A 22769-nucleotide genomic window follows, 5' to 3' on the forward strand; every position below is an offset into this window, starting at 1 on the left:
TGAAGAAAATTGAGTTATATTACCTAGAAGCTGGATGTTTATTATTTCTGACGACTGTTTTGGATTGTGATTCAACAAATTTCATTTTTTTAAAAACAAAATGCTAGTCTTCCGCAGACAAATATATATTTAGCAATCATTTTGCATTAAAATCATTTTTTTATTTCTTTTTGTCTGGGCGGGATTATTTTCGTTATTTTTTAAAGTGCAGTAGGCGTACTATTTTTGTCAATTTTGGGGAAATGTTTTTCCATTTTGTCGCATTAGAGCCTTTTTCAACTGCAATCAACGAGTGTTTCAAGTTTCTAGTATTGAGAGTTAATGCAACTTAACTGTCAAAGAGTGTTATTTTCACTTTTTTTGCCATGATTTCTGCAATTTTTCTCAAGCATCATTTTTGTCTCCTCCCCTCCCATTTAAATATTTAAATAGGATTTGCTGATTCAAAAATTAGAATGCCATCAGTATATAAAACTAATTTTGACATTTTCAGGTTAGTTATGACGATAAGGCCATAAATGCAACAAAATGAAGATATTATTATCTCGAGTAGCCATTATGGATCCTAGGATTATTCCACGAAAATTGCGAGTCTGTACATGCCTAAAATATTAACCTATTTTTATTTTATTTTCAACCAAGTATTCATTTTTTCATCTTCGAGAGAAACTAACACTGGATTATTGAACCACTATGCCTAAAAGGAATGCCATGAGCATCAATTATGGATTTGGTGGACTGTCGTTATTAGTTTGCATGGCACTTGCTCTGTTGGTTCATGGTGTGCAATCATGTCCGTATTATTGCACGTGTTCCAACCAGATGAACAGATGTAGTAACTTCGAGGTCACTTTGCCCAGTGCGGAGGTGATGCGGGCGAGCAGTGGGGGAGGAGGACTAGATGGGGGCAGCAGATGGGACTTCTCACAGGGTAACAATATATCGCTGATAGAGCTGGATTCGTTCCTGGGACTCGACGATATTACATACTTGTAAGTATTTGCATTCCTCGAATTGGTTAGACCAATTTGGTACCAATGTATGAAAAATGAAAAAATGTTAGTTTCGATCTTTAAATTTTTCATACAAATCAAATCATGAAAGCTGAAATGTGCTGTCGAATCCTGATTACCAATTTTTTGTTCCTGTTTTAAAACTTGACAATTTCAGACCATTTATTTAAAGGTAAAATCATATGACCATTATGTTTTAGGACTTCGTTTTTCAGTCATTCGTTATTAACTTTGTGCTTTGGATAAGAAGTTACTAATTAATTTTTGCTTGTTTTCAGGAACCTGAGTCACAACAGAATCGAACGAATTCCGGACGGTGCTTTTAAGCCTCTGAAGAACCTGCAAGTCCTGTAAGTGCCTTTCCAAGTTTACTTCTATATTCACAATTCCCCTTTTCAGTTATACTAATCCCCGTTTTATAGAGCCATATTAAATCTAAAATATCAGACGCGCGTCGTAGTCATAAACTAAATAAGCGGTCAAACTGTAACCGGAAAGAGAAAGTCTGCTATTTTAAGAAGTTGGGTTTGTCGTTTCCCATGAGTGAACTTAAAACACTAACTAAGAAGTTTTATTGCTAGTACTTTATGATTCGACAGTCGGGAATGCGAAAATAATTGCAAATATTGGAAATGCTCGTATGGGATAAATTAGAGGATGGATTATAACAATGGGTTGTTATGACAAGGGTATGTCGGAAGACTGAAATTTTTCTATTTCGGCTTGGCCGAACAATCGACTTGTTGACTGATCCAAAGAAGGAAACCGTTGATACATAACTTTTTACAATTGGACCATTGATCTTATAGAAAACAATTTAATGACTGGTTCTGAAATCAGTCAAGGGATCAGGCACTGATTGTTTTCAGCTTAAATTCAGCACACCTTTAATTAATTGCTTGTTTACTACTTCCTACAGAACTAATTACCAAGGGTCCTCAAAAACATAAACAAACCGAGTTGATTGTGCGCATAAAATAATGTGTGTGCAAGTTTTATTGCCAGCAAGAAGAGTTCATTCACAGTTTAGGCTATGAAGGAAATTTTCAGCGAACAAGAAAAGCGTTTTCGTTTTAAGAGCTTAAATAACAATTTGCCATAAATATGGTCTGTAAAGGTATAATGTTGTTTTAGAGACTTGTCACACAACAATTTGAGACAATTTTCGTGGAAGATGTTTGAAGGGCTGAGCAATTTGAAAGTTCTGTAAGTTGACTACATTTGTTCTGAATGGCGGGAAAATTTATCGTTTATGTTTAATTAAGGTTGTAAGCTCCGCAAACCTTTTTCTTTTCTTGGTCGAGGCGTTCAATACATTTTGACATGTAACATTTTGCAACTGGTTGCTTAAGAAGTTATAATAACAGTTTTCGACATCGTTTATGCTCGCGGCCGACCATGGTCCGTGCTTGTTTCTTGAGCACGAGGCAACATTACCAACTTAGAAAATAATTTTAAAAATGCATGTAGGTCTTAATTGCTGTGCCCTGAAGAGCGGAACAGCTTGTATGGAGGTCATTCCGCTCGCCGTTGAATCATCTCAGCTTAAAATTGTTTCTTTTTCTTTAGCAATATCTCTTACAATCTGAATTGGTTCTACCCGCAGCCAAATCTATTCGACAACCTCACCAGTCTCGAGACTCTAAGCATTGCCAATCCATATCTTTACTGTCGGTGCGAATTCATAGAGAGTATCACTCAGCTGAAAAACCGAACTCTGAACTCGAAGATGAGGAGTCTGACGATCTCGGAAGATACGATTTGTAATGAGAACATGGACTCGGAGTTCGATGTTAGGGGACCAAAAGCGAAACTTTTGAACAATAGGTTTTCGGTTCAACCGGATGTGTGTGAGACCGGTTAGTGAAAAGACTTCTGAATGTGTACAAACATAAAATTGCTTTTACAATTAGGTGAAACCTTAATTTTATTGTTCTGCTTCAATAGCCTAGAAAGTTAGTTGGCAAGAAAATAGGAGCTCTATCAATAATTTAAGATACTATTTCTGTAATTTTTTTTGCAAAATGTGGGATATTATGCAGAAAATTAACATCAAAATATGAGAAGACAAAAAGCAAATGAAATGTCTGATAAATTAGGATTTTAAACATTTAAACTAACGGCAGTCAGACATTCTTCTTTTCTGGAATTTTTGATCCAAGTTAATCTTTGCTGTTTAAAGCTATGGTAATTTGAATCTGCCTAATTTTTTTATTCATTTTGTATTTAACTTCGAATCCGACCATCTTCATTCAAGTTCGAATACTTCTTTTTCAGCTGGTCAAGGCGAGAAGCAACTGCCTGTGTACGAGACTTACCCTCCAGCCGGGTCGACTCAGCTCCTGTTCGAACAGGACTCCATGGTGCTCAACTGCTCAGTCACTCTTCCCTCGGACTACGAAGTAGTATGGAGTCACAAGGACTCCATCATCGGCAGATTCAAAGTAACGATTCAATTTCAGATTTTGAAATGAATTTGAGCATGTTATTTTTCAACAAAATCATACCATTACAGTCTTCTGTTTTCTTTTCTGACCTTTTTAATGTTATGACAGACTCGTAGAAAGCTCAAAATTCGATAAGCAGTTAAAATGCTTCTTTTTAAGTGGATAGATGAACTCGAACTTTGAATGTCTCTTCGTTCGAGCATTGTTTAGTTTCATATATCTTTGCGAATGGCTAAGCTTAAATTCATTTCTTTGTTTTCGAACAAGAAGGTGCGGGAGAGGCTGGGTTTGGATATTACGGTGAAGGATTTGGCGCCAAATGGAGTTGTCACTTTGTTCTCGGTGGCTATTGAGAAGCTGGACGAGAGTCATGCCGGAGAATGGTCTTGTTTGGTGAGTCACGCTGTGCTAATTTGCTTGACCTGAGTTTTTGGGAAAAGATTTTACGTTTGTAGAAGGCTTAAGAAGCACGTTTTTGAGGTTTAATTTGCACGCATTAACTCAGTTTTGGTGATTTCAGTTTTAACTATAGATTGCGGGTACAGTTGTTTTGATTAAGGTGCGTTTTTTTTTCATATATTTTTGATATTTAGATCAAATCCGAAAGTAATGACTCTCTATTTCTTCCGGCAAAGACGGTATCCATCGAAATCATAAAGCCAGGCGCAGTATTCTGTCCTACCCTCGAAGAGGAGACCACGAAGGGAAGTTTTAATTGGCCGAAAACAGTCGCCGGTCACCAACAAACTCTGACTTGTCCATTTGGACGGTCGGAAGTATTCGCTAGAGAACCCTCGGCTTATAAAATGTGCTCTGAAAATGGAACATGGCAATTTAGTGACTTCTCCACGTGTCAATTTAGGAGCGAGTTGTCGAAGACAGTAACGAGACTTTTCATGGAATCAGAATTGTTACTGAAGACAGTCTTCAGTTCAACAAGTGGAGATAAACCAAATAAAGTGACCTTGAAAAAAGCGAGATCAATAGCTGAAAATTTGTCAAATGTGACCACGTGGAGTTCTACAATGGAAAATGTTGAGGATGTGACGTTTTCTGCTCTAACTGTGCAGAATTTGTACCATTATATGAACAGGACAGAAGATTTCAACGAAGCGGTATGTTTCCTTTTGTATTCAATTAATCAAAAAATTGAACAGAAATAGTTCAATAATTTTGGTCCGCAAGGTAGTCGTTCCGCTTAAGAAAAGCAATGATTGGCCAGAAACTTATCGATGGGGTTTGTGTGCTTTGTTGACAGCTGCATTCAATTACTTAAAAAATAAAATTCAATAGTTGAATAAGACTGGTCAGCAAGGTAGTCGTTCCGATTGAGAAAAGTGAGAGTTTAGGCAATGTTTTTTTTCTAGCGAAACGAATTTTGAAAATTTGGAAAACTGTTTAAGATCAAACCATTCAGAGTTGATCTCCATTGATCCAGAATTATAATTTTTAGCAAAGCCCTATGTTACATTTTTAGATCAATTTGTTTCAATTTTCCGAGATTTGCGAAGCTTCGAAATGGCCAAAAAGACGCAGTTTTTTTCGAAAGCTGTTCCTCTCAATATTAAGGTTTATTGGCAAACCAGGTGCAGATTGAAATCAATTTGGCTGCCAGAATTGAAGAAGTGGGCACGGTATTTAACTTGATTATATTTTGATATTGAATTATAAGATTTGATTTTTAATTATTTTGTATATTGGTTTATATACTAGCAAGCTTTAGTCAGCGTAGTGTTAAAGTACGACTATTGTTTTTTCCGACCTGAGTCGCAAATTTTAATGCCAATTTTGGTGGCACTTTTACGGCTTTTTGATAGAGTGGCGCTGCTATGATAGAGTGGTCTCTTGAAAATAACCAGGTCCCTTGAGAATAAGACACCTAGGGCTTTCAAATCGTTTAATAATTATGGTTTCGCCATTCGGAAAGATTTCGCATTATATTTTCAAAAATGTTCCATTTTTTTGTAAAACTTCCCTCTTCGCCATTTTGATATATACAAAATATTTATTACGATTTTTTAAGCTGAAAAGTTCTGAATCGTCATACATGTTTCACGAGATTTTTGAAATGATTAATTTATACACCAATTGGTCAAATGTATAACATGCTAAATGCATGCAGGATCTCTTTATCATAGTTGCTTTTTCGAGGGACCACTCTGTCATAGTAGTACCGATTCTGCTTTGACATTCGATTAGTTATACGTTATTTCAGTTGATGCATTTTTAGTTCACCAAATGAACCGAAAAAAGCTATTTATTTCAAACAAGATAAAAACTTGATTTCAGAAATTTGATTTCAGCAAGGTTAGTGTGGAGGCCTTTAGTTTTTTATATTGAAATTTATTACATGCAAAAGTTTGTTTATTTGTAATTGGTGCCATTTTTGCTGCATGGTATTGGCAATTTTTTAGCATATGTAGCTGCTTTATTTGAGACCAGTGTTTCGCGATAGTAAAGCGTCGGTGGTCGAGAGGGCAGGTCGTGATGCTCCAAATCTCGAGGTCGTAGGTTTGAATCCGATACGCTGCGAAGTCTTACTAATTCGAGGCTTATTTATATATCTTTTTTCACTTTATAAGGCTGATTTTTTGTCGGGTTCTCGCCAGTGTTTGCGAAGCGTTGCTTAGCCTCTGTGTTGATCTTTTTTTATATTATGTCTTGTTAGATACTCTGTTATATATTGATGTCTCATATTTAGATGCTGTCTTGGTTGATGGAGACAGTGTCGAATGCGATGTCATTCAACGCCCTCCTGTTACTGGAGGCAGAACAGCAGCACCACTCATGTACTATGCTGACACACTACTTACAGTCTGCCATATTCCACACTGTAGACACAAAAGAAGTCCACAGAGAGAACACACACAATATTGCAGTGAGGGTTTTCAAAATACACCAGCTCGCTTCATTCACAGGTCAGTAAGGAAATTAGAAAGAACCTATGGATTTATAATGAAAATTGAAAATCAATCGAGTTTCAACAAAATAACAGGCATCAAAAAAATTTATTATTTAAGTTACAGTAAAATATTAGCAATTGGAACTAGAAACTTTGCCTAAAGGTGTAGATTTATGGATATATAATGTAGAAAGTATCGAACAAAAAAGTGCAAAGGTCACGAAAAACGTGTATAAAATTCCCAGCGGAAAAGAAAGTTTACCTAATGATCCACTTTTCTCAAATTGGGTTTTTTTTATCAAAGAAGGGCAATGATCAATTGTTCTTAAAATTCATAGAGCTTTAAGGCCATATTTATTTTTCGAAAACTCGAAATAATTTCATTGGTTTTTTGACGTGATTTGCGATTTTTTGATTCGCAAGCTTGCATTGCTATGCTTGCGTTGCATCGCATGTGTTGTGAAACTTTGCTTCGCCTCTGTATTAGAAAAAAAACGCTCAAGTTTTTGCGAAGAATTATATTCACAGGCATAAAACTTGACTGTCCTTTGCATTCGATATCTATCAGTTGTTCTTTCAGGCTACACATGTGCTCTGTTGGTGTCTTCCGACGGTGGAAGAAGAGGAGGGGGAAGGAGTGGTACAGGTGTCGGCAGTGGAGTCTCATTTAAAACAGGCGCACAGCTGGAGTGTCAGGACGGGGTGCAGCGACAGCAGAATGTGTCCACACTCCTTATGGGACACCCGCACTTCAACAAAATATTCGCTGGTACCTATTTTGATCTCTCCACTGCTACCCCCCCCCCGCTCTACAGCAATAAAGGGAAAAAAGAAGACGAAGTTTCAAACGTTGTGTATTACTGCATATGGCAGATAATAACTGAAATTTGCCATTGAGGACACAGATTAGCAGATTAGAATGTATGTGCTCAAATGAGGATTGGGGCCAGATCCCTCAGTTATGTAACATTTTAAAGGGTCTGTCAAATGAACAACTATAGTAACGCTGATATTGATGAGCTCTGCAGCTTGTATGGAAAGGGATGCAATATTTTTTTTTCTGGATGTCTATTTCGATTATATCGAAAACATAAAATTGAATTTTATTTCAAATCTTTTGAAGTTTCAATTCAGCTTACTTGACCTTTTGCGTTTTTTGTTCATCTTGTTACTACATAGCTTTTACTTCCTTTTGTTATAGACAGGAAATTAAATCATTTTGAAATTCGATTCTTGTCAGAAATCGAGAATAAATCGAATAATAATCAAGGCTGTGTCCGTTTTTTATGAGCTGTTGGAGCTTAAATTTCATACATTAGTTGTTTGGGCTTCAAATTTTGTTAAGTTATATTGCATTAACAAAAGTAGCCGGTAGTGTTGAAAGTAGCACAGAATGTTCTGACTACAATTATAGTTGTAACAAGTAGATAAATGTTTTTTAAAAAGAATACTTGAATGAGCCTGCTGCCGATAACCGCGCGTTTCTACAAAATAAATTACTGAATTATGTTAATAAGCGTTGTTCTTGAAATAGTTCATCAAATGAGTGAAGTGAAAGTATCCGCTCGTCGCTAAAATTGAGTCTAAAAGTCTAACAAGACTGCTCGTATCAGGGCGAAGCCCTGAATGTTCCGACTGCCTTTAAAGGTTTATGGAGCAGTAATAACATTAAAAAAAAATGTAAGAAAAAATGAAATGAAATTTTTTTTTCTCCAAAATTTGAAATTTTTTATGAAAATCATCCCCCCACACGCCATACAAAGTACAAAAGGATAGATTTTGCTCCTTGTAACAAACCAATTCTTGCGAATAAGCTTCTTTTAACCAATTTGGAACTATTTCTAAGACGGATTAACTCTCCGCTTACGCGTTAATAGCTCGAATTATATCGCGCGTTAATTGTCCCAAATTGGTCAAAATGGCCAAAATGGCAACCTTTAAACCCTCATAACTTTACGAAAAGTGATCACAGGTAAAAATATCTTTTCAAATTTGAGCTCAGGGCAACAATATCTTTTGAATGATATAAAACAATTCCGTCAAAAATGGCTAGTTAAAAAGTCGAAGTTTGTCTGAAGAAAAAAAATACCCACCCCGAGCACAAATATTCCGTTACTTTCGTACCGAAAGTCGGAACAACAAGACTGCTCGTATCAGGGCAAAGCCCTGAATGTTCCGACTGCCTTTTCAGGTTTATCGAGCAGTAGTAACATAAAAAAATTAAATATAAGAAAAAAAATGAACTTTTTTTTTTAAATTTGAAATTTTTTTATGAAATCAACCCCCCACACGCCATATTAAGTTTAAAAGAATAGATTTCGCTCATTGTAACAAAACAATTATGGCAAATAAGCTTCTTTCAACCAATTTGGAACGATTTCAAAACTGATTAAATCTCCGCTTACGCGTTAATAGCGCGAAATATATCGCGCGTTAATTGTCCCAATTTAGCCAAAATGGCAATCTTTAAACCCCCATAATTTTACGAAAAATGATCACAGGTGAAATATCTTTTCAAAATTAAGTTCAGGACAACAATACCTTTTGAATGATATAAAAAAGTTCCGTCAAAAATGGCTAGTTAAAAAGTCGAAATTTGTCTGAAGAAAAAAAAACCCACCCCGAGCACAAATATTCCGTCACCTTCGTATCGAAAGTCGGAACAAAAAGCTGAATAGTCAGACTAGTTTTTTCTCGACACTCAAAAGGTCTTGAATTTTTTTTTAGAATTCGAAATACGACTAAAAGAGCTATAATATGATATCTTCTTGAACTCTTATGTGAGCTTTTTTGAAGTAGTCGAAGTACCCTATAATTTTTTCTCACTCCACGACTCCACAATTGGTCGCAACAATGACTGCTGACAATTGGTCGCAACAAAATTACTACCCCCGAGTTGGAAGATAAAACTGATAGATTTTAGTTCAATTCCGAATTATTACCCTTGCGATTAGCAAAGGTATTGCAATCGAGTTCTAGACTTTTTTTCGCTTAAATATCTTGGCTCACAGAATGTTACATTTCGAATCAAGTTTGAAATGGTAAATTTACAGTTCGATTGCTTTATGTATTGCAGACGGTGCAAAGCTCAGCTTCGCCTGTGTAAAATTTCAAGTTGGAGTACATATTCAAATTTGGGTATTTTGCAAAGAAAAAACTACTTTAGTGAAGGATGTAGCTAATCATAGGAAGATATGAGATAAGATTGTTCAAATGTGTTTCAGTGGTTAAAGTGGCATCTCCCTACATAAGCACAGGCACGTTATCCGGAAGCCCAGTTCCAACTTCCTTAACTTCGTTGACGTCTTCTGGTGAGCCACTGAGCAAATTTTTCAAACTGCAGGTGGTGGTGTTCAGAAATGCCAGTCTGTTTCCAAGTGCAGATGTGGCCATCGTCAGTCCAGTCGCATCCGCCAAAATTGGTAAGTCCGAAAAAAAACTGGGACGTTTGAGATTTTGATCACGTGAACTGTTGCCTAAAACTAGTGGTAAAATGAAACTCGGGATATGAAACCAATGTCGCTCAATTATGATGATCACAGCAATCCATTGAATCAGGCTATCGCATTGCAATTTTAAGTGACCGCGTTGGGGTGAAAGAATCCGATGAAAGTTTTTCAGCAACTCGAAGTTTTGCATTTGCAATTTTGTTTCATTTAGGTTTAACCGTGAAGTCATACTTGTTTTCAAGTGTCAACGAATGAAGCGAGGACACTTATTTAGATCGTGTGGTTTTTCAGGAAAGACTTAAAAGTTTGATCACGCTGGACTTTGATTTTTCCCTGTTTGATTTTTTTCTAGATTATTTCTTGTGTTTGCACAAGTAAAGCTTGTGTGATAGTATAAACTCTTTTTTCCAACCTAAGTCGCAAATATTAGTATTCATTTTGATCAATAAGCAGCTATTAAGTACAGCCAATGCTAAGGATATTAACACAGACTATTATATTACAAATAGCACTTTAGCTTCAAGGTATCATGGATCTGTAACGTAGAGGTAGGGAAGGAGACACCCGCAACAAAATAACAGGGTTCGAACCTGGGTAGCGTCGGATGTTTTAAATGAACTTTTTCGTATGCTAGTTAAAATGCGTCCGCTCTATAAATTGAGGCATGTTATTGGTAAATTTCTTTTTTTTTTCAAATTGACTGGTAATACTAATGCGTCATAAATGGCGTGCGTCACTTAAGAAATTTTATAGACTCAAAGTTTTACTCATTCAGTTTTTCCCAGTAGCGTTATCGGTCATATTATTGCTAATATATGCGAAGTGCAACTTCGCCTCTGTGTAAATGGAAAACAAACCCAACTATCGAACATCAAAAGTATATAGGTTACGAAAAACGTGAGTGAGTTCTAGTTTCAAAAATGGAGTTATTTTTTTTCTGAATTCACAGCGAAAAAAAATGTCTATTGATCCAGTTTTTTTCAATTTGGATTAGTTTCTCAACTATGAAATGCAATGAGCTTTATAGTCAATTTTGGGGCGGGCGGACACCCCCCTCAGGGATCCCACCCACCAACCAAAGGGTCCCCCTTGGGTATTAGTTTTTAACCTTCGTTTTTTTTTGGTATCTTCGGCACCAAAATATAGTAATTTTGAAGGGGAAAGCGCGCCGAAAAAACGCATTTTGGTCAAAAGTTTCCAAAAAAAAGCCCAACAACGGGATTTTTGGCCCGTTTTTTCAAAAAATTGCCTGCTGAGCAAGAAATTTGGTCAAAATGCGGTCTTTACAGGGATTCCAGAGAGCTCGGAAAATCATTTTGGTCGAGAAAGTCCTAGATCGCTCCTTTTTTTGTTTTGATATGGTTTTTCTTGAATTTTTTTAAAAAGGGCTGAGTTCATTGACATTTTTACTACTAGCTGTTGGCTAAGTTTATCATGGCGCAGTTATTCGATCTTCATTATAAAGTTTACGCTGTTTTCAATGATGCTTGGTTTAGTATTTGGGACATTTACAAAAGTCATCGGTGGTAAGTCGAAATCGTGAAGAAAAGTAGTTTCTGCTAATTTTCATCGAATCATCAATTTATTGAACATCGTTATTTCTAAAAACTATTCACGTGTGTGTAGTTGCCAAACTAATATTTAGCTGTTTATAAACTGTTCCTGCTTCCAGTTAGAATTAAAAATTTGAATCGTACGTTAGGTGATAAGTGCTATCTGTGAATTAACTTATTACACTTGTCAATTGGATGTTTACGGATGGATAAAAGCCTCTCCGTTCGATTCAGGATGTCATTTTGGCTCAAACGTTTTTGCCTGTGGTGTAATTCACGGCATCTGTCCTTGAATGAGCAATCATGTATTACGTAAATATAGAAGAGGATACGCGTTTAAAATAAGTGATGAAAGGGCAGTCTCTCAAATTTCCAAAACAGGTTCTTCCTCAGATTTGCCATGATGTCATACAATCAAAAAGCTTGCATCCAGGTTTTAGATTTTTGTGTAAACAGTCAATGAAAATATGATTGAGTTTTCGCCACGTTTCATGCTTTGATTTGAATGTTTTCTTGGTGTTTTGAAAATGGCGAAATGTAGCATAGACAATCTGGTTAATATTTAATTTTGGTTTAAAGAGAGCCCAAAAATGGTAAAAGATTTTAATATATTATGGTCTAATGAGTCTGTTACTATTTTTTTAATCTACAAAATGAGCTTGTGTTTAGATGCTCTTATCGGTCAAATAGCGCCAACAACAGTTTTCGCGGATCCGAACATGACAGCCGTATCGTCGCCATTTGTTCGAACTAAACCGCTTCATGCTGATCTGGCACTGTTCTACGGCCCAGGCGGAAGCGAGTACGAACTGTCGTCGGGCGGCGGATTCAAATTGGGAGCGATGACCGCTTCTACGTGGGTTGTCCAGAAGAGAACCAGAGAGATCAATGAAAGCGAGGAAAAAGTGTCGGTGTCTCAGTTTGATAATTTCGATTTGGAAGGATCTTGGATTCCCACAGGTAATTGTTACCACAGTATTGGTATTGTTTAGTAGATTTTAGGTTTGCCTAGATTGCATGAAACGGCAGTTATGTAATTTATAAAGCTTTTTTGAACTTTGTTTGGCTATTTTTTTTTGTAGTATTTAGGCAGAATCTCTGAAAAGATAATAAAATATTGATGAAATATTGTTTGTACATTGGGACAAGTTTATAAGGTTTGTTTGACTTCGAAATTCTTGCACCATCTCAAGAAACAAAAATATATTATGGGATGCGGGGGACTGGAACCATCGACCTCTTGTTTGCATGTCAGAAGAACTATCTACTGGTCTATTTCTCCTTAGCTAGATATTATCTCTTTTTGTTTTGCTTTAGGTGGTGCAGGGTGTCGTGTGGTGTCCACTCTGTTCCACAACATGAGTGAGGTGCAGTGTGACTCATTGGCAACAGTGGCCATCTCCACCCTCCTCTCTCCCCTCTCCAACTCACTACACACTGTAGATGCGGCCATACAAGTCGGATGTGCAGTCTGCGCAGTGTTCACGCTACTCTTGTTGGTCACTTATATCGCATTTAAAAGGTAAGTCTTGCTGCTATTTTTTCTTTTGATGTATTTCGTGCATATATAGGAAAAATTACTGACCGTTAAGTTTTACTGAGATTAAAGGTGTACTTTTATCCTCAGTCATGAAAGCTGTTTTTTTACCTAATCGTACCTGAAATACTATTTATGGTGATCTGAAATTTTCTCAATTCTAAAGAGCCACAATTAGCTAACTATTTCATGGTTGGTTAAGTTTTTTTTTCAGGAGGTCGATTAGTTAATTATGCTCAATCTTTTTTACTCAATTTTGGAAAGATAAGTTTATGATTTATGTGAGACTATTTTCTTCACGGTATAAAACATAATGGTTATTGTAACCTTTCTTTGCATGTTTCAGCTGTATCTTCATTGCCTCTGAATCGCTGCATGTCATATGCAACTTCTCAATAGCAATATTCTTCCTCTGCGTTCTGTTCGCATTCGGAAACGTCTTCTCCGACTTCTCGGACTCTATCTCGGAACCTCCGGAGAGCTCGGCCCCTGTCTACTTGCAGAGCGCGTATCTGTTTGAGAAACAGCAACATGCGGGGGTGCCTTATTTGGCATGTTCCCTCATATTCGTGGCTATAGATTATTTTCTACTGTCCGCAGCTCTATGGCTCATTTTGTATAACAGGTACATCACGCCTGTCTATCATGCTTGGTGCAAACCAATTTTCTTTACAATTTGAAATAATTGACGATAAGTCAGATAATTGACTGTGATCTTCTTTAGAACTATTTTTTGAAAGTCAAAAATTACTTTGACAACTCCTGTAAATGCTCAATCAGAGAGTTTTTAGAAAAAAGGTTTTTCAATCGAGGCAGCTGAAGATAAAAGGAAGCATATTGACATCCCTCTTTAGGAGCTAAACTTTTTCAGGAATCTTTGCTGTCAGTTTGAGAAGATTGAAGAGAAACATGGACATCATCAGATGCAACACAATATAATGGGTGCGGCGGCTGCAGGAAGCGCAGTCGCAGGGGCAGGTGGAGGAGGGGGAGGGGGAGGGGCAAACCAGAGACAGGCTGGTCTGCCCTCGACCAAGACTAAGAAGCAAATATCGAAATTGGTCTATCGCCTCTACATCATCTGTTGGGGTTAGTCGATGATGTTTGAATGCTTAAACACAAATTTGCAATTTTCAACCTAAAAGAAAAAGCTAGAAATTCGAAGGTGCTCGAGCATTCGGCTCCAAAAGTTAGTTAAAATCATACATAAAATTTAATCATATAATAGGAAGGAATTTGTTTGAATTCAGAAAATCCTCGGCTTTTTTCTTTCGATTATTTCCCGTAATTGAGAATCAGTTCTTGATCCGACATTGAAAGTGATGAGGAGTTTTGTCTCTGGTGCGTTTTTCTCTTCTCTCACGTTTTTTTTTCTACGCAAAATCAGGCAGCACAAATACGCATCAGAATGGGTCGGTCATATATCGTATTAAAACCTTTTCAGTCGTGATTCAATCGAAATTGAGGAAACTTTCCGAAATAAGATTGAACGAGTTATCAAGCGAGTTGGTTAAAAAAAGGAAAAGCTTCTGTTTAAGCGGTGAAAACTTTTCTCTCGTAAACTTCATTTAGCTTTTTTTAGACAGAAAATTTTTCTAAAATATTTTTTCTGTAAAAACTTTTTTTAGTTTTTCTTATTCGTTATTGAAGACAACTGTAGTCGGTTAGGATGAATTTACTTAGGTTCTAAGTTTTTGTTTTTCTCTCGTCTTACCACACACAAAAAACATCAAAAATTGGAAAGAAAAAAATTGTGCGCGGAACTTTCTGAGCTACTTGCACAGCAACCGGCTGTTCTTGTTATCATATGAGTTTCAATAATTGAATGTTTTTTTTTTCGTTTCAGGTCTTCCGTTGATAGTCTGTCTCGCAAGTTCGTTCTTCAGTCTTAAATTTCACTCCAGTTCTGACTCCCAAACAGACTCCGGTGCTCTCTGTTGGATCTCGCCGACAGTCGCCGCCGTCACATCTTTCCTCCCGGTGGCACTATGTCTCGTCTTCTCTTCCCTGTACATGGTCAAAACACTTCTCATCATTCCGAAACTACCTCGTAAACTAGAAGTCAGACAACAGTGTTTCAACCCCTCAGAGCACACTCATCCTAACATGTGCTCAAATGGACCCCTGTATCTAGATGGAGAATTAGAATTGAGTGCATTGACTGATAACGAATCGATGCATTCGTCTGTCATCGGAACAGGTCTCGGAGGACTCGCGTCGGAATCGAACAACAACCGATTCTCACGACAGACGAACACTTCAGCTAATGGTGCTGCTCATAATTACGTAACAGCGACATTCAGCGTCAAAGCAGACAGCGCATGTTGTCGACAGCTTAGATCGGCTCTTATTCTTTTTATTCTGTTTTTCGCATCGTGGATGTCAGCTGCGTTGCTTGTATTTGCAGATTTTCATCCCATGCACAGACTAAGCACGTTCAAAGTTCAAATAAGCGTCATGTTTGCAGTTTCATGCACGTTGATGGGTGCTTACATGTTCCTTAAGTTCTGCCTATTTCGCTCAGACGTGAAGCAATGTTACATTGCATCTATTACATGCCAACAGACAGTGTCGTTTCCTAAGCCTTCTCAGATTACTCATTCGCTGTATCTAAAACATCACAATTCCTACCTCAGTTTGGAGTCTGGAATGAACGGAGGAGGCAGTTCGCATCCTAGTAGTTACCACCCTGGAATGTCTCTAAAACAGTCGCTCCAGAACCAAACAACATCAGTCACTTTCTCAGGGTCAAGCGACTGTGTTCGGAACAACGGTGCATTTTACAACCCGGGAGAGCCGTACAAAGCATCACAGACTAGCAGGTCACATGACAAATGTAGAACAGTGTTCCCGGCTAACTTGAGAAACACTGCCAGTTCCAGGTCGGGTAGCAGTGTTAGAGGTGGGATTGACGAGGAGTTAGCCAGTATTCCCATGGATAACAAAGGAATGCTCCAGGGTAGTTCTAGTCATTTGGGTTCCATGCACCAGAGATCCCAAAATAATCACCCTGAAGGCGCAATGCCACCATGGCAGGTGCAGCAACTTGGTCTGATGAGCCAAGTTGATCACGATGGCTCAAGAGTCGGAGTAAACTCACCAATTGTAATGATGCAACAAACAGTGCCATATAATACAGGGGTTTTAGCAGGGAGAAATACGCCTGTGTCGATTCCGCCTACGCCTCTAGGTCAGCCAAACAAGGGTCCGATGCACGGAAAGGGAGGCGCTATTTATAACCCACTGTTGAGTAGTGTCAACGCACCATCGCCGCAATACTCACCAGGGGGCTCCAATTTATCAGTCAAACAGGGCACAGTTGATCCATTTCTAACCAACAGGTGTAACACTCCTTCGTCAAGTTTATCGCAACCACCGCCAGATTTGTTACAGTCCTACTATGCCACGAGAAACGCCAAACTCAAGTCAGCTGCCAAAAGTAACACATCTGGAGGTTCCGGCAGTAGCCGGAATCAAAATCGAAGCCAGTCACAAGGTCGACAAAAAGGTAATTTCGTCGACCCGGTGGGTCCATCGAACGTCCGCGATGATAGTTTCTCGTCAGATGATTCCGATGATGATGAAGATGACGCGAGTTCACTCGGACGCGAAATTGACGAGAGCCTGAGAGGTCGTTTCCAGGCGCCGCCGTCTAGACATATGAACACTTCTGGTGCTAAAGGTGGCGGTGGTGCTTCGCGTGGAAACAAACATAGCGGAGGACAGGTAGCACACAATCAGTACAAGCCAAGAGACCAGGGCGAAACCTCAGTTTAGAAAGCAATCAGTTGTCAATCGCATACATTTACAGAGTAGAGTTAGAATTTAGATTACTGAACATTAATTCTATCCAGATGTTATTAATTTGGAATTTTCGCCAAAATTTTCCGAGATTTAGACTCTTTGTCGTTGATTATTTGGCAACGTTCAAGCTGACAACATAAGTTATCCAACATCTGTTACAAGCGTATATACTTTGAAAAGAAATAATATTAGCATATCTTATAAGAGTATTAATTTGAAGGTCTGAATTTTGCCATTTGTTTTTATTTGATTTTTAAAATCTTACTCAGGCCTCTGCTGCTAAAATTCTCTTTTCAAATATAGAAAGTTTTACCCAGAATTACTTCTACTTCAAGAAAAGTCTATTTTCATATTCTGTAAATTCACGCAATTTGTTTTTTAATGCAATAATTGTTTTAGTATTCGTTGTTTTATTCAAGTAAAAATCAAACAGATATGAAAGCAATATTCTTATACAAGGTCACTCAAATTTTCCTTTTCATAATTTCCCAAGATGATAATCTTACGAATTTGTCTCAGGATGCTGACGCTAATTCAGAACAGTTTAATGCACAATCAATTGATGAGAATTTAGTTTTTGCACTGATGATTTTTTTATTCTAGTAATTTAGAGGCGAGATACTTCGGTTGTCCTGTCATCTTATAAACCATTATAAGATCATAAGTTACTTCCGAGCCTTCTCTAAGTAATTTCGCAGTACCAGGTTCAGTAGCAGATGTAAGGGAGGGCGGAGCAATTTGAATTCAATTTTAAAATAAATCATAAGTCACATCCGAAAAATCGAATTTGAGCCTTGACTATTTGAACAAAAAAGAACATTACGTAGATAACGGTTTCTACTTAGTGCATTGTCTTTTCAGCAAAGAAAATGTTTTTATCTAAAAGATTTGTTGTTACGAATTTCGATGAAAGTGACCGAATGTTTGTGCTCGGGTTGGTTTTTCTCTCCAGACAAATTTTGTCTTAACTAGCCATTGTGAATATGTTTTTCATGTCATCTGAGAGGTGATCAGTTTTTGAAAGGCTACGGGGATTTAAAAAGGGCCACTCATGCTAATTTGGGACAAATAATGTGCGAGGTATTTCGTGCTATTAACGCGTAAGCGGCTATTTATTCCGCTCATAAATTTTTCAAATTTTTAAAAATTTTATTAATTTTTAAGCGTAATGAACGCAATGAAGACTCTTATATAGGTCTTGGTCATTTCTTTTCAATGAAAAAGTCTAATAACTACAGATGAGCATTCATACATATTAATTGATTTTCTCAAAAAAAATTTCAAAGACATTGAAGGGCAGTCGTAACATTTGCCATGATGCGAGCTTTCTTGTTGTCATTAAAATGGGTATTAATCTACATACATTGATGGATTTAAATTGAAAGTAGGCAATCTGATACAATGTTGCATTCAAATTTGTTTACTGCGTTTATGAATGACCTTAGTAATATGAGCAGTTTTTGAGTTCAATTCAAGTGCATTTGCTAAAAGGCAGGCAAAATTGCTCTCCAATTATGAAAGAGGAATTGAATTGAACTTAAAAAGTCAAATCATGTTAAATCTAATTTGAGCCATGACTAATTGAAAAAAACAGAACCTTAATATAGGTTTTGTTTTATTCATGCCACTTGAACAAGAAATTGTCACGATCTGAATGATTTTTTTGTTAAGATTTTGGAAGAAAGGGATGGATATTTGTTCTCCGGGCGATTTTTTTTCGAGACACATTTCGACTTTTTATAGATTCCGCTCATATTATTTTTAATAGATTCCGCTCATATTGTTTTTTAACTTACCTATCCTTGATAGATTTCAGGTGGAATTAGGCAATTAATCTGCTTACGCTTGCGATTAGCAAGCGTTATCAAATTGGAATATAGATTTTTTAGTGTTAACATTTTGTATAACAGGATCACTTGGTGTCTTGAATCAAATTGAATTCAAATTTTTAAGCGTCTCCGGCACACTTAGTCTGGAGGTAACGAAAATGCCTGGGACGGCAAAGGTCCTGGGTTCGAATCTGATCAGGACCTGCTTTTTTTCGAAACGGGAAATTCTGTTTCAAAAAATTGTCGGCTTATTGTTTGCCTGCTTATGTTTTGTCGGCTTAGTTGCAACATCTTAGAAACTCTTGCCGCATTTAGTTTTCATCGGAGTTGTTTTTATGCTTTAATTTACTCCTGCAGTTTGTAATTTTACTTGCCTTGACTTCGTATATTTTCCTTTTTTTGGTTTTTGGCTTGAAAAGTTTTTCGGCCCAAATGATTTCGGCTTACATTTTATTGTCGTACTCAGCTAATTTTGGGACGTTCAGGGAACCGTTATTTGTATGCTTTCCTCCGAATTGCACAAAACGTTAAAAATCTCAGAATAGAATTTATAGTTAAAAGTTTTTCTTTCCTGTCTGTATTGTGCAATACTATTTTTGTGGTATCGCAATTGATGCGAAGCTCTGCTTCGCCTCTGTGTAAAATGTTTGCAAATTGTTAGGTAATCTGCTCTTTACATAGCAGCATACCTTTCCCGTAGCAACCAACATTTGCCTACTTTTTCCCGCGAATAGTTTGTTCACAGTACTCATTCCTGAACTTAATCACCTCTTTGTCCCGTTGCAAACCCTGTTGCAAGTTTCTATCTTGTTTTATTACTGTTTAAATTATCCGTTTGATTAGCGAAAAGTTTCTTAATGCGTGTGTTTGCTTTCAGGGAAAGAGGAACTTGAAAGTTTTTACCAGTTAAAAACTTTTTGAATTTTTTATATTTTAAGTATTGCTGCTCAGGTTGGTTCGGCTTTGTTACTGCTTAGTAAGTTTGCTTCCGATGATAGTTTCGCATTCTATAGTATGGTTCGGTTTTTTAAACTACGTTCATACATTTTGATAGATCTAGTTGCTTGTATAGTTATTACCCTTGCGATGAGCAAGGGTATTACAATCGGGTACTAAATTTTTTTTTCATGTAAACAACTTTTTTCACAGAATGGTCGGCCTGTTTACGAAATATTTTGTTTCGGTTTATTTTATGACCAAATAAAAATTTCCGAGATTGGGTACTAAACTTTTTTCGTGTAAACAAATTTTTTCACAGAATGTTCGGCCTATTTACCAAATATTTTGTTTCAGATTATTTTATGAGCAAATAAAATTTGCCGAGATTGTTTATGAATTCATAAGACCCTGGTGCAAAGTTTTTGAATGCTCAAATTGAACACACTTGGGAGCTCTTAAAAACACATCAATAAATTTAAACATAAAAATAAATTTCGATTTTTCCGTTTTGTAGGTATTTTTTTTCCAGGGGTAGAATTATTAGAAATCTTCTCTGCTAGCTCTAAGCACTAATGCTGTTTTAACCTTGTACTTGTGTACAATTCAATTCCAATCCATGAATACTGAAAAATAAAAAAATAACGCAAGAAAATTTTTTAGGGGTATCTTTCACGAAATTATTTCGCGTATCTAATTTTGGATGCAAGAAGTTGCCCAAATTTAACAATATTAATCCACTAGAGTTTAAATTGATATATTTTCAGTTTTTCACTGATGTAAAAGTAGGGAAATTTAATAGCAGTGAATGAGATTTTGAAAAAAATTCTAGTTTCAGATTATCTAATTCCTGCAAACAGGCAAGCGACCTCTTGTTTTTCTTATAAAAAGTCGATGAACGTAATTCAGACTCTTATATAGGTCGTGATGATTTTTCTCACGAAAGAGTGAAAATGCTCTAAGAACTACAGAAAGTACATCCACATATATTACTGCGTTTATGAATTACCTTAGGCATGTGCAGTTTTTGAGTTTAATTCAAGTTCATTTGCTAAAAAGTTGTCAAAAATTGTTCTTTAATTACAGAGGAAATGGTGCAAAAAATGTGATTGATTTCTAGTTTCGAAGTGGAATTCATCTTTAGATTTCCCAGCGGAATAAAAACTTTGCCTAACGTTGCACTTTTATCAAATTAAGGTATCCTTGTGATGAAAGTGCCAATCATAAATTGTTCCTAAAAATCAAGTTCGAAAGTCAGCTTTCTGTTTCCTTGCGTGAATTGAATTTTTTCCAACTGTTCATTGGCTATGTTTTCACTTGCAAGAGAACGTGTATTTGTTATTGGAAACTGGACTTTCTCCCCCGTTAACAACTGTTCGTACAAATCTGCAAGAAAGGCATGTTTTTACTTTCACTCAGGCAGACATGCTCAATTTCTTGTAAACTCAGATAAAACTACGTTTAAATTCAATTTTAGTAGTGGTAATTTAAAAAAAATCAATTCGAAAAATGTTCATTTTTTGGGTTCGTTGTTTTCGTCCTCATTTCTTTTGGCTCATTTTCTCTTTTTTAGTTGTTTTCATATTATTACACTTGCGATCTTTCTTTTTTCCAAGCTAAGTCGCAATTAAAAGTGCTATTTTTGGTGGCACTTTTGAATCGGTAGGCTTTGAGTCGGTAGCAGTATAATATCATATGTGCTTTGACATTTGATGAGTAAAAAGTTATCAAATGAACCGAAAAAAAAACTTTGTTTCAAACAACAGTGCAATGATAAAAAGCTCGATTTCAGAAATTTTTTTAACTCAATGTATCTCGCAATTTTTTTGAAATCCGTAACGTCTACATAATTTGGCTTTATGCTTTCCAGTTTATTACATGCAAAATTGTGTGTTTTTGTATTTGGTGCTACTTTTGCTGCATCGAATTGGTCATTTAATGGCATATGTAGCTGCGTTATTGGTGGCTATATTTTGGGGATTTCAAGGATCGATGGCTAAGTGGTTTGTGTGTCAGACTCTAATTGCTAGGTTGCAGATTTGAATCCGACACCTAGCCGAGTTTTTGTGAATTCGAGTCTTATTTCTGCTTTTTCTTATTTCACTTGATAGAGCTGCTTTTTTGTCGTGTTCTCGCAAGTGTTTGCGAAGCGCAGCTTCACCTCTGTGTATAGTATGCTTTTTAACGGCTTTATTTCTAAAGAAATGGTTTTTGATTTGAACAGTTTTTGCCACAATTGAAAATGGTTCAATAGTTTGAAAATTTATCGTCTGTGATTTCAAATTATTTCATTTAGTGTTTTTGTTTTTTTCCCATTCAAAGGTTTTTGATGATGTTTTATTGGATTAGTCAACTTCTATTAAGTAGTTTACAGAGCAAAATATTTTCTTTGCTTTCGTGTTTTTCAAGAGGGATGGATTTATTTGGCTACCATATCAGCAATATGGTAGCTTGTTCAGCAGAAAAAGCAATGAAATTTAATTGAAACGTGAAAACATGCGTGAACAAAAAACAATTCAACTCAATGAGTTATATCATCAGAATTCGGCGAATTTTTGCTGTTTACTACAAAAATCAATAACCCAAATGTTTGTGAAATAGGAGAGGATTTATATTTAAACAAAAAACAAGTTTTGAAATCACTCTGTAGTTTGAAGACATAAACTGGCTATTTAATTATTCAATTTAACTTCCTTCAAACACATCTTTTCGAGTGAAGCTTTTTATACGACAGCATCAGATAAAAGTGATTATAAAGTGGAGTGTTTGGAAGTGTCATCAGTAATTCTGGACTAAGTTCTTACTGTTACAGAGTAAAATTGGAGTAGAGCTTGGAGAAAGGCGAACGATTAGAGCGAAAAGCAAATTGAAAATATACATATACAACTTTTTTGAGTTTTCATTTAGCATATTGCCAGTAATAAATTATAACACGAGACAAAAAAAGATTTTCGGAAATGGCTGGGAATAATGATGTGTCAATTTTTGGTGGTTTTGAAAAGTAAAAATAGTCAAATTGAAGCCAAAATTTTTGTTCTTCTGAACTTCATTTTTCTTTTCCTCACACGCGCAAGAAAACGAAAAAATTGGTAAGAGAAAACAAATATGTATCACCAAAGATCCTCGAAATTGAAACATAAAAGTACTTGTTTCTCATTTGAAAAGAAAATGTATATGTAATTTTACTCACTGTCTTGCTGGTTGTTCGTATATCACAGTTCGAAGGCAAGCTTCTCCTGGTTGCTGCTTTAATGCTCATGGATATCATTGTGCATTTTGTCATGGTGTTTTTCAGTTTC

At 36.5% G+C, this 22769-nt stretch overlaps 1 protein-coding gene across 4 annotated transcripts; it reads left to right on the forward strand.

Annotated features, from left to right (window-relative positions):
* The first annotated feature begins 497 nt into the window (after positions 1 to 497).
* Positions 498 to 16928, forward strand: LOC134840769 (adhesion G protein-coupled receptor A3-like). Of its 4 annotated transcripts, none has more exons than XM_063856820.1 (16): positions 498 to 992; positions 1292 to 1363; positions 2148 to 2219; positions 2583 to 2872; positions 3291 to 3457; positions 3722 to 3853; positions 4054 to 4575; positions 6162 to 6378; positions 6943 to 7131; positions 9587 to 9784; positions 11308 to 11337; positions 12034 to 12324; positions 12682 to 12886; positions 13248 to 13526; positions 13773 to 13990; positions 14748 to 16928. In XM_063856820.1, the coding sequence occupies exons 1-16, from the start codon at positions 694 to 696 to the stop codon at positions 16676 to 16678; spliced, it is 5112 nt and encodes a 1703-aa protein (XP_063712890.1). In that variant the 5' UTR covers positions 498 to 693; the 3' UTR covers positions 16679 to 16928. The 4 variants fall into 4 exon arrangements, with proteins under 4 accessions (XP_063712890.1, XP_063712899.1, XP_063712908.1 ...); XM_063856829.1 differs by having other exon boundaries at positions 3728 to 3853; XM_063856838.1 differs by having other exon boundaries at positions 3731 to 3853.
* The last annotated feature ends 5841 nt before the right edge of the window (positions 16929 to 22769 follow it).

Source organism: Symsagittifera roscoffensis, chromosome 1 (assembly GCF_963678635.1).
Source record: "Symsagittifera roscoffensis chromosome 1, txSymRosc1.1, whole genome shotgun sequence".
Classification (NCBI taxonomy): Eukaryota; Metazoa; Xenacoelomorpha; order Acoela; family Convolutidae; genus Symsagittifera; species Symsagittifera roscoffensis.

Coding starts and splice junctions, on each gene's coding strand:
- LOC134840769 (XM_063856820.1), top strand. CDS start 694: ATGCCTAAAAGGAATGCCATGAGCATCAATTATGGATTTGGTGGACTG. Junction 2,873..3,290: donor ACCGGATGTGTGTGAGACCG/GTTAGTGAAAAG, acceptor CTTCTTTTTCAG/CTGGTCAAGGCGAGAAGCAA. Junction 13,991..14,747: donor CCTCTACATCATCTGTTGGG/GTTAGTCGATGA, acceptor TTTTCGTTTCAG/GTCTTCCGTTGATAGTCTGT.